This window comes from Medicago sativa, chromosome 7, assembly GCF_051527215.1.
Source record: "Medicago sativa cultivar Bolivia chromosome 7, Bolivia_mono, whole genome shotgun sequence".
NCBI classification, from domain to species: Eukaryota; Viridiplantae; Streptophyta; class Magnoliopsida; order Fabales; family Fabaceae; genus Medicago; species Medicago sativa.
The window spans coordinates 73,334,763-73,347,494 of record NC_140755.1 but is presented as its reverse complement, the minus strand read 5'-3'; the positions used below and the strand labels follow the sequence as shown (position 1 = coordinate 73,347,494).

The window sequence follows — 12,732 nt, the reverse complement described above, 5'->3', positions numbered from 1 at the left end:
GGACTCCAATGAAAAATACTTAAATATGTCATACTATCTTTACATATTAAACAAAAATAATTTATCTATTACTCATTTTTACAAGTGGGACCAAGTAGTACACATTTTATTACTTCTTTATGCAAGTGGGACCAAGTAGTACACATTTTATTACTTCTTTATGCAAGTGGGACCAAGTAGTACACATTTTATTACTTTTTTAAACGTGGGACCCGTTAGTTACCCAGGAGAGAGAGGGTCCTTATATAGTTGTCCGTTCTTTAACGGGGACTCAATTTTTCTTCCTCCAATGGAGGGTCCTTAACGGGGAGTGGTCCTTGTTAAGTAAGGACCCCCCATTGGAGATGCTCTTATAACTTAGTTGTATTTGCTTTTAAGTTTTTTTTACGGGGTATTTGCTTGTTGTAGATGGGGAATGACCCAATACAAATTGTCTAATCTGTCTTTATCAACCATCACATTTTGATGAAGTTTGGTTGGTCAATTCTATAGTGACAAGTCTTTTATCATTCGTAAGTTAGTCTTTTACTATTAGATCGATAAATCTCACCATTAAACTTAATAATATAAGATGTGACTACACTTGTCCATGATGCAAGAGCAAGACCATTTTACTTGTGTATGTTAGACAAAGTCAAATTTATTTACCATAAAAAAGTCGAATTTTGAATACATCAAAAAGCAAAGAGAAAAGCTTACCAAAATCAAAACTAAAATTTGTTTATTTTATATAGATAATATTTTCTTTTGGAAAATCAACTCAAAAATAACAATCCAACATGCGTTAGTTCAGAAAATATACCAAAATCCAAATCAGATTTACATGCAAAAAAGACGATAGAATAAAATACAGTAGTGTTTATCTTCTCTCAGCAAACCATGATCAAACACATTCATATAAAAAAAAAAAATATACATATAAAAAAATATCAAATATCAGATGACTTTGTGTGTTTGGTATAGAAGAGAAGTTGTGAAGAGAGAAATAGGTAAGAGAGAGTTTGAGAAGAGAGAAATATGTAAGAAATAGAGTAGATTTGATGGATTGTTTGGTACAAGAGAGAAAAGAGAGAAATAGAGAAGGAAAGGTGTTGTTTATATTTAAAAGTACTATAATACCCTTATGTTAAAATAACATTTTCATTCAAACTAATATAATTCATTTGTTTAAATTCAATTAATTAACTTAACTACTTATTCAAAATGGAACGTATATCTTTTTTATATATAAATTTAAGTATTTTTTTTTTACCAAAATGGAACGTATATCTTTTTTATATATAAATTTAAGTATTTTTTTTACCAAAAAAAAAGTGTAGCATTTCCCATAAAAAAGGGTAATATTTTGTAAAAAGTGTACCACGTACACGTGCAAAATAAATAGCACATACTCTACATTTATACTAAAAAAATCTACATGTGAAATAATTTATTTTTTTGAGGAATGAATGAAACAAAGTTGTTGGAAAAAAAAACTGTTTAATAAAGACATAAAATTAATTGAATGAAAAGAAAAAGGAGGGGTAGAGTAGGAATATAACAAAGAATCCCTTCTCTCCTATTTCTTCTCAGTTTTGAAGAGAAAGAATTTTGTGTGGGACCCATACCTTTTTAGTCTCTCTCCTCTATCTCTCTTTACTACCAAACAGGAGAAGTTCAGAATCTCTCTTCAATTTCTCTCTTCCTTCACTCTCTCTTCCCTATTTCTACCCTAAGTCAAAATATTATGTTCTCCAACAATAACATGTGTCATTTGGACAATATGTTATGTTTATTAGATTAAATCTACAAAAGACATGCACATGCAACACAACACTCTAAACTACGAACTGAAGGAATCAATGACATGGAAGAAGCTGCAAATAAGAACCAAAAATTAAAATCTTATATCAAAGAATGTTCCATGTCTGTCATATCTGAGGTTAGGTAGCACTCAAAACTAATGACTTCCATCAATCTAAAAAACTTAACATAATCTGCAAATGCGAAGAAGCTAACAATACTGATGATATACAGCACATCACTTTCTTTTTTTTACATAGATGAATAGGAAATTAAAATTTCACTTGCGTCCTCCGCCGACCATACCAGGTCCCATTGTCCCCGACACGTTGGATGATGTGCCACTTACCCTTCCATCTGTGTTTCCAAATACATTCAAATCTTCAAATAACTTGTAAGATGGAATAAAGGGCCTTTGTCCAGAATGTCCTCCTCTAGGATCAACTCCAGCTGAAGGTTGCGAGGGTCTAACCCCTTGTGCAGGAGGATAAGATGCTGTTGCTGCATTGCCTTGAGAAGTTGAAATCGCATTTGGAGCGGACAAATGGCTTTGATAGTTGGCATATCCGGGTGTAGCAGCCCATGGCGGAGGAGGATATCTGGCAGGGTATTGAACATGTTGGTTCTGCAATTGTGGTTGCTGTTGATATTGCTGAGACTGTAATTGCATAGGTCGTTGAGTTTGAGGTTGACGCTGAGGCGGATTCTGAGACTGTGTCTGCAACTGCGGTTGTGGTCGTGGTTGTGGTTGAGGCTGTAAATGGGGATGAGGTTGAGGCTGAGACTGTAAATGTGGCTGGGGCTGATATTGCTCATTATGTTGGTGCACTTGTTGACGAGGGCTATATGGAAGGTGTTGGTTCTGCAACTGCGACTGCAGGAGTTCTGATTGGGCCTGTTGATGATGCAGCGCCTGTTCAGATTCATAATGTGCATGCAATTGTTGAGGTGAGGGAGGGGTGGTAGGTTGGGATTGATACATGTGTTGTTGAGGTGAAGGAGGGGTGGTAGGTTGGGGTTGATACATGTGTTGTTGAGGCTGCTGGGTTTGAAACTCTGACTTAGATTGAGGCTGAGCCCAAGGGGCTACATAACTGTTGTATGGCGAATTTCCAGGATATGCTTGGGGGGTATAAGAATAACTTTCTGTGCTGGATGGAGTAGGCATCTGATGATGCATGCCGCCTTGGCTAGAGGCTGATGATGGTGCATATGTTGTTGTTGGTGGAGAAGATGGTGTCAGTGACAAAGTGATACTCAGTAAGTCAATGATGTCCTGATCTTTTGAAGTAGTTGTAATAGGTGCTGGTGGGTCAGGAAGTGCTAATGCATTGGATGCGGATGGGACAGCAGTTGAGGGCTCTGACACATATGGAGTTGTGCTGCTAGTGTTCATCGACCCTGAATTTTCAGTGGATCCAATTGCATCTTTTGAAGTCACTGATTGTGTCTTAGAGTGCCTGCAGTAGTGAAGAATTCAAACAAATTAATTGATTACTACAACATGTTGCATATACCAATTTACAGAAAAAATTTGATGATAAAAAAGAAATATAAAGGCTTATAATATAGAGCTGTGCTTAACAGGATAGAATGAAATGGTATGTAGTGTTAAATTAAAAAACAAAAGAAACACATCATGCAATGATTCTTATTTCAGCTGAACGAAATCTGTACATAATTCACCTGACCATATAGATCCACACATGAACATACCAAAATGCACGTTGTGGAAGTAAGAGCGATGTCAAATAGTGACCATATCAGTGTCATAGTGCTTCGATATGGCAGAGTTTGAAGAAATTGCTATTGTTCAACAATACGCTATTTAGTACAAAGTGTAGTCAAATAGCGGCTATAGTGGCGGGCCCTATAACACAGTACAGTAGCAAAATTGAACAGGCTACTATTTTCGCAATTGACGGTGGGAACACATACTAAACTATTTATGTTTTTTGATGTTTGTCATGTTACACTTCATAATAATTTCATATGAAAGATGCTATAGAATAAGAATAGTTTCCATTAGTTCTAAGATACCTTCGAGCTAGCTGTGCAAATTCATCTTCTTCCTCTTCATCATTCTCGCCCTTTGGCTCGGAATAAACTGCGGCAGGAGGGCTAGCTTTAGGTGTTGAAACAGACTCAGTAGGGCTGGAGCTCTTTACTTCATTTTGATTGAAACTGGATTGAACTTCAGATGACATGGTACTGGAACTTGCACCTTGTATCTGAAAAGAAGAACCAGAAGCAATCGCATCGTGCCTTGCAAGCAAACTTTGAATATTATCGTTCAGTTCAAGGCCCCTCCCAAGAAGTTCCTCATCCCTACAATATAACCAAGATGATGAAAAAAAAATACTATTCCATTAATCTTATGATTATATTTGGGTGTGCGACACATGCTATAACCGGTTCAACGGAACTAACCCAGTTGTTGTCAGCATCTGCATCAATTTTTTCTGGTTGGAGCGGCAACGGTCAACAAGATCAACAATTACTTCATCTTTTACAGCCTAGAGAGCATCAAAAGAAAACACTTAACCATTTTACTTAGTTGCAAAGAGGATTTAGAAAGGCCAGGCAACACTGTTTAGTTTAACATACCGCACGGTCATTAGGATTTACAGCTTGTAGCATGTCACTCAAAAGGTCCAACACATGCCGCATGGATTCCAAGCTTGACATACTAAGGATTTCAAGGGAAAAATATTAGCCAAAAGACGAAGTTGGGTGCAAATAGAAGTTCAGTGATACAAAAGAAAGCAGCAGAAGAATTAGATGAGCAGACAAAAAATATTAGAGTTCACCTCAAACTTTCTATCTCTGTTGCCATTGTTTCATCAAGTGTTTTTGAAGAACTGCTTGGCATCCCATATCCGGTTTGTCTCAAAGATGGATGAGTAGGAGGTGGAGTAAATATCGGAGCTGCATCTGGTGAACGCTTTGGAAAAGAAACTCCAGATCGCTGCCATGTAAAAAATCCAACACAATAATTTGAAAATACGATCCAACGGATTCAATGGCCATTGAATTATGACTCGTGTGTAATTATGGTTAACAGATATTATTGCAATTTCAATCCCATCAATTGACGTGATTTTGTTAAAAAAGCGACAATGGTTGGGTTTAACATGGGGATGGTTCTGCACACTGAGTTTCTGAGGGAAACCTCAGGGCCTTTGAAAAACATTAGCTTTGCCACATTGCCACCATGTTTTGACTTAATTTTATTTTGTTATTTTTCATGTTTTGTAAAGGAAACAGTACAAAACTTTGAAAAAAGAAAACAAAGTGAAAACAAGTAGGCATTTTTGTAATTGAATATAAAATGTTTTTTAAAACAAAACAAATCTTTACAAATTCGTCCAATCTAGCTATTTGTCCTGAAAGAATTGCAAAGTAACAATTCAGGTTTGTACAGAAAACATCTATACAAACTATAGAGTTGCCAAATTAAGTTATAAAATACAGATTTGGAAAAACATATCATAACAAAATTCGTTTTTCTAGATTTGTAAAAGTGAAATGTCACCCATAAATAAAATAGAACGAATATCATTTTATAGAAAATCCACGGATGTTAAGTGAATACCAATTTTGATAACCTAGCATCCCACGTAGCGCGTGAAGCTATCAATATAAATTGGATAAACGACAATCAAGAAATATTATTGAGTAGACAGCTGTATAATAACCTTTAATTCATCATATGCCCAATAGTACTGAGGATATTTTCCACCAGCCCCTCCAAATGCCTCTTGCCACGAGTCCAGCAATGCTAAAATTTTATCCCTCACTTGCATGTCTGCCTAAATTATCATTACATGCATTTAAGTTAGATGAGACAGCCCACAAGACTATAAAATTTTAAATAGTTCACAATAGTTATCGATCATGTAAAAAGTACCGCTAAATCCAAAAATACATAACGATGAATATGATGGTTGAATCAGTGTTGTCAATCGCGTACAGCGGAAAATAGCAGAGCGTTAAAATTCCGATACTCAATAGGGCTATATAGAGCCACTATAGCCGCTATTTGAACATTTTGTACTAAATAGTGTATTGCGAAACAATGGCGTATTGTCTAAATTCCGCTACGCTATAGCATTACAGCGCCACTATAGCTGCTACTTAACAACACTGGATGGAATATAGGATCAAATGAGAAATCTCCTCTAGAATGTAGACAGTACAAGATACAGGTCATTAATGATAGTAGGACATCAAACTTGATTTGGATATAAATTGAACAAGGCATGAGGCGCTGCTAAATGACAACAACACCAGATGCCATATTAATGAAGTAAATTAAATGTTTGCATTGAACTTTGGTATTAACCGCCCTAATGGGGACATTTTCCAAAACAGTCCACACTCCGCCGTACAACAGTTCCACGGGAAGAAACAAAAATGATTGCTACTATCGGAAAGAGTTGCAAGTGGGTAACACATCCACAGTCCTCTTCTCAATGTTTTCTGTATTTCTATTGTTAAATTTTTTTACGTTAACTAATATAAAAATTATAGATAACAGAAAGTTTGTCAAAGTTGGAGTGATAGATGAGAGATTCGAAGGTTGAACAAAACTGGACGCTTAATTATAGTTTCGAAGAAAGAAAAAAAAAAAACGAGTTGATACTAAGTATGAACAATGCAACAACAATTTGCGACAAAAACAGCCAAAGCCTTATCCCACTAAGTCGGGTCGGCTACATGGATCAAACAACACCGTAATGTTTTGAGCATCAAATGTGCAAATTAAAACAGAATCCATCTGAAGTTTACAATCACCACCACCACAACCTTACCTTCTTCCTGACGATCTTTATCATCTCCTCCAATATATGCCTATCGGTGATTTGAAAGTGCACGTAATCACCACAGTTCTTCACCATTGTCTCCAGAAGCTAATCAACATACAACAAGAAACCACAGATCATGTTCCAAACAAATGAATTTAGAATTTAAGTATTCAAGGGCACATCCACAAAAAGAAAAACTCGAGGTAAATATGCAAATGTTAGACTGTGGATAAAAAATTACCGTGAGAGCAAGAATTTGAACTTTAGAGCTCCTATGTTGTAATCTCTTCTTCACAGCTTTTACCACATCTTTAGGCTGCCTGATAAATAAAAGATATCAAATATTCAGTTAAAAAATCACTGTAAATTTCCCAATAACCAATTCATTGAGGTAAAAAAGAAAAAAGGAAAAGTAGCGAAAACCAAGTTGACAAACTAGTTTGTTCACAAATCCACTAAACTTAGTTTTCATAAGGAAAATTCATACTAGAAATTCTTGTTACACTCCGACACCAACAACTTTGCATGAAAAAAAAAATATAAACAGTAATTAAAAAAAAATTTAACACTTGTTTCTTGGGAAGATTACAATTGATTAATTCTTCTACAGAACATGATAAAATAATATAATCAACAACACCCAAAATTAAAAAACCTAAACAAAAATTTCAATTTTTTGCCCTAAATTTCATTATGATAATAAAAAAAAAACACATACATCTGCATGAAACATGATATCATATTAAAAAACCTAAACTCAAACATGTGGATGATGATTAAAGTCAAACACATAAAAATAAAATAAAAAAAATAAAACTTTACAAAATTGATATGCCATCTTTCCCCTTTGCTTATAGTTAAAGATTGTTACCAATGATTAGAATTGATGGAATCACAAATTTCAATATTCATGGTCCAATCAGGCCCCATAAGAAGATCACTTGTTGCTTTCTCTACTGCAACACTAGCTGAAGATGAAGATGAACCAGCCATCATCTTTTTCCCCCTTTTTCAACCCTAACCCTCTTTCACAACTTTCTTCAAACACCTTCAATTCAATAACCCAAATCCCAAAAAACGCAAAAATCGATTACCCAATACTCAAAAACCAAAAAAGATTAAAACTTTAACGCAAATTTCTCAATTTAAAACAAACAAAAAAAAACTTTGAAAAATTGAAAATTATGAAAACCCTAGCACAAGAGAAAAATTCATGAATGAAAACAATATCAATGATGAATAATCATAATTAGGAAAAGTCTTCGCTTTTTATTTAATTTTTTAATTTAATTTTTTTTTCGATAAAAAGTGGATTCGGCGAAATTTTCTTTTTTTGCGAATAATTAAAAAAATAATTTTCGCGGAAAGTTCGTAATATTCGTTTATTTATTTGGCTGAAAGGAACTAGCGATAATTGGGCGGTGTTATAAGACGCACGCGCGAGTTATGGGTGTGTGAGTCACGCGCCACGTGGTGGGATTTTAATGAAAGAAAATTTGATTTGGGTTTGTTTTTGCCTATTCTTCATCATCACTGTATTGTGAATAGGATCTTGATGTTGAATTATTCTTTTACTTAAAAAATCATCTTAAGTGTTGATCTAAACTATGTTAAGGTTAACATCCTAAGTTTAGAATTGGAATAATTTGTTGTCACTAATATTGTTTTAAAAGAATATATTTAAAAAAATTGAAACTATTTGTTTCATTTTGTATGGTAGCTTTTTGTACTATGGAAAAGTTGTACCGTTTTTATCAAATTCTCTTGTTTTGACAAAAGGATTATTCTCTCTATTCTTTTCTAAATAAGTTAAAAGAAATTAGAAAAGAAAACTAGGATATGGCATCTCATTTGTTTTAGGATGTTGCTTTTTCACAAAAAGAGAATTTTAAAAGTAAAGAAGAAATCGTGTGATAAAAATATTACTGGCCTGTTTGGTTTGGCTTCTGAGAAGCAATTCTAGCCCAAAATCAATTCTCTACAGTGCCAAAAGCAATTCTAGCCAAAAACAACGTGTTTGGTTCAGCTTTTCAGAATTGCTTTTGTCCTCCAAAAGCAATTCTCCATGAAGCTACAAATCCTAGCTTCTAGCTTTTCTAGAATCAATTCTCCTTGAACAACGTGTATAGGTTTGTATATTTTATTATTACAACACGTTATTTTACTTTATTGCCCTTTATCAATTCTCATTCTTTATCAATTCTCCTTTAGCTATGTCTATTTTAGTAATTATACATTCAAAAGCAATTCTACATAATTGCATCCAAACATAAATCATTTTGTTTAATCAATTCTACATAATTGTATCCAAACATAAATCAATTCTCTCAGAATCAATTCTGTCAGAATCAATTCTATCAGAATCAATTCTCTCAGAATCAATTATATTCAAAGCTGAACCAACTACTTTTATAAAGGTGTGGAATTTAAAGTAAAAGTTTTCAATTTTTTTTAATTATGTTTCAATAAAGAGGAAAGAAAGAAATAAAAAACATAAATTATTGCATATTCATTAGTGATGTTGCTCAAGAAATTGGGTCTACCGTGTACAACTTACATAGTCATAGTTAGTTCGAATTGATAAGTTGGCTCTTCAAAGGACGATTGAGCAATACTTTTAAGTATAGTGATGTGAGTGGTATACGCAAACAGTCTAACATCTAAGTAAGCAAGACCAAATTAAAAGATAAGTTGGATAGAGATAATGAAGCTTCCCCACTTATTACCTCTTGGGTTGTAATTGCTATCTTATTAATTTCAACCATTCTAGTTGTTAGAAATCCGCAAACTATTCCAATAATTGGTCATAATTTCTTTGAATATGTCATTTCTCTCAAGAATTGAAGATAGTGGGATTGAGGAGCTTATGAGGAGTTGAGTCTTTAATGGTCAAAATCGTAATGGTGATAACATTATCTTGACTTCCCCCTTATCTCCCCCTTTGTTTAAGTCACTATCCATGCTAGTCGGTGTTGGCATGTCGAAGAATCGTACACTCTTTGTATCTTTTGTATTAGTTACTTTTGTTATCCACGATATTGGAACCCTAGTCTCCTTTCTCGTTTTTTTTTTCTCATTCAATTTTTTTTGGGTACATTTGCTTCTCTTTCTCAATGTAATTTTGTTTGATTTGTTTTTCAATGATTGGTTTAATTGATTGCAAGTTGGTCATTCACTGGGATGGTTTATTTTCTCATTTGTTAGTCATACTATTCGCTTTTCTGTCATGTTATCCCTTTTTCTTTTTTTATTTATACTTTATTGTGTTTGTTTCATATGGCCAGTAATTGTGCGAAATAACATTATTGTTGGAAAGATGCTTCAACACTTGAACAAAGAGGTTGTTGATGAAGATTACACTTAGAGAAATCTAATGTGTTTCCAAACTAACTTTTAGGTTGAATTCATCCCCACTGACTTATGGATATTGGATATAAATGGTATGAACAACGAATTCCCTCCAGGTTACTTTGAAGACCTTGTTGTGATTTACACAAACACAACAAATCTTTCTTTTGATAATAGTTTATAAAAAAAAAATGTTTCTGATGCTTCCCTCGTGCATTGGAGAAATTAATAATGATTTAGAGTGATGTAAATGAGTGTGAATGACTTAGCTTAATTGGCAAATTCGTAAGTTTTTATGCTTTTAGGATGTCTTAAATTTCCTTCCTCCATTACATGGACCTTCTCATCAGCCTTTTGATTTTTAGTATCAAGTTATTTTCAACACTCTTCTTCTAAGTGAAGGTGATTACCCAATTTCTCAAGAGACATGTCTGATAGAATAGATTATTTTGTATTAATTTACTATAATTAGTTTCCTGTAATTATGTTGTAGAGTAATTAGATAGTTGACCAAACGTTACACAAGAGCTGTATATATTCTATTCATGTGAATGAGAAAGTCAGGCATTCCATTATCTTACATGGTATCAACCCTAATCGATCCCTCTCTCCAAAAAAAAAAAAAAACCAAAACACAGAAACGCGTGCGTGCACTTCTTCTCCTTCACATCAACCCACGCAGCAACAGACTCTGTCCTCTGCGTACTGCCGCCGCTGAACATCAGAACCGCCTCTGTTCTGATCGCGCCGCCGCTGAACATCAGAACCGCCTCTGTTCTGATCGTGCCACCGCCGCCGACGCACACCGCACCACTGTGCTCAAAAACCCAGCGAATCCGACACCTGCTCTGTTTTGATTCGTCATCTGTTCTTCACCTCACGATTCAGATCCCTGTTCTCAATTCCGACAGCTGTACCGACGCTTCCGACGAATACAACACCATCACGTTGGGACTTTCTCTCCTCCGTACTGCTCTTTTTGTTTCTGCTGGTGACTGTTCATTTTCAATTTTTTTCTTCAATTGTGCCGTGTGTTTTCTCTTTGAAGACCTGTACCGTGTGTTCTCTGTACGTGATTCATTTTCCCACTACATATCATGTCTGATTCCGAACACAGTGACACTAATGGTCGTTCCACCCCAGCTGCCACCGGTGATTCCAGCCAGTCCAAGGTCACCACGCTCAAAGGTTCAAAAATGGAGTTTCATCCCGCCCTTGCCGTCTCGAACATTAGGAACCACATTCCTATTATTCTTGAGATGGAAAAAGATCAATATGGAACCTGGGCCGAGCTTTTCCGTATTCATGCTCGCTCACATCGAGTCTTGCATCACATTGTTCCGTCTACAGATAAAGCTCCGCCATCCCCTACCGACGCCGAGTATGAACAATGGACCACTCTTGATGCCACTGTCCTTCAATGGATTTATTCCACCATTTCTACCGATTTGCTGACTACTATTCTGGAACCCAACTCCACTGCCGTGGAAGCATGGAACCGTTTGGCCGATATTTTCCAGGACAATCAGAACGCTCGTGCTGTCACTCTTGAGCAAGAGTTCTCCAACACTCGCATGGAGGATTTTCCCAATGTTTCTGCTTATTGTCAGCGTCTTAAGATGCTCTCTGACCAGTTGAGGAATGTCGGCTCTCCAGTCAACAATCACCGTCTAGTTCTTCAACTAATATCTGGTCTTCCAGAAGCTTACCGCAGCGTTGCCACCTTGATCCGTCAAAGTAATCCTCTTCCTGCATTTTATCAGGCTCGCTCCATGCTCACTTTGGAGGAAGCTGGTATGGCTAAAATGGCAAGCACCGGCTCTCATGCTGCCATGCACACCACTCAGCAACGACCCTCTGAAGACACCTCTCAGCGTGGCAACCGCCGCCCCAACAATCGTTCTCGCTCTCGTGGCAACCAGGGTCGCGGAGGGGGACGTGGTAACCGAAGTGGACCTCAATCTGGAACTCCTAGTGCCCCTCCATCATGGTCCTATCCTCCTTGGCAGCAGCAACAGCAGTACCCAACCTGGCAACAATGGGGTTGGACTCCTCCTCCATGGGCTATGCCTCCGTGTCCTTATCCCACTTCTCAATGGGCACGCCCCACCGGTCCTCCGAAGCAGTCCGGCATCCTAGGACAGCGTCCTCAGGCATATGCAGCTACTACACCATCTCAGATACAGACCGACATTGAGGCAGCTATGCACACCATGTCTCTCCAGACTCCTGACAATCAATGGTACATGGATACTGGCGCAACATCTCACACGGCAGCATCACGAATCTCTCGTCTTATTTTCCTTTAAGTAATTCAAATCAGAAAGTTATTGTTGGCAATGGCCATGGAATTCCAATTCACGGCATCGGACACACACAAATTTCCACCTCTCACCAACCCATTCACTTAAACCATGTACTGCATGCCCCGAAAATTATTAAAAATTTAATTTCTGTGAGGCGACTCACCACTGACAACAATGTCTCTGTTTCCTTTGACCCTTTTGGTTTTACTGTATCTGATTTTCAGACGGGGATCCCTCTCATGAGATGTGACAGCCGTGGCGATTTATATCCAGTCACCACTCCCTCCAGTTTTGTCGGTCTTACGTCCAGTCTCTGGCACGGTCGCCTTGGTCATCCTGGAGCGTCCGTTTTAAATTCCCTTCGCAATAATAAGTTCATATGTTGTGAACCTTTTAATCCTTCTGTTGTCTGTGACTCTTGTGTTTTAGGCAAACAGGTTAAATTGCCATTTTTTGATTCTCAAACTACTACTTTGATGCCCTTTGAT

General features: G+C 36.5%; 1 protein-coding gene across 1 annotated transcript; it reads right to left on the bottom strand.

Annotated features, from left to right (window-relative positions):
- Positions 1-1,863: 1,863 nt before the first annotated feature.
- On the bottom strand, positions 1,864-7,831 carry LOC146908300 (TOM1-like protein 6). The gene is made up of 9 exons (XM_085727326.1): positions 7,462-7,831; positions 6,832-6,910; positions 6,597-6,695; positions 5,481-5,594; positions 4,593-4,750; positions 4,390-4,471; positions 4,213-4,298; positions 3,823-4,110; positions 1,864-3,242 (listed from the first exon to the last, which is right to left on the bottom strand). The coding sequence occupies exons 1-9, from the start codon at positions 7,584-7,586 to the stop codon at positions 2,063-2,065; spliced, it is 2,211 nt and encodes a 736-aa protein (XP_085583452.1). The 5' UTR covers positions 7,587-7,831; the 3' UTR covers positions 1,864-2,062.
- Between the last annotated feature and the right edge of the window lie 4,901 nt (positions 7,832-12,732).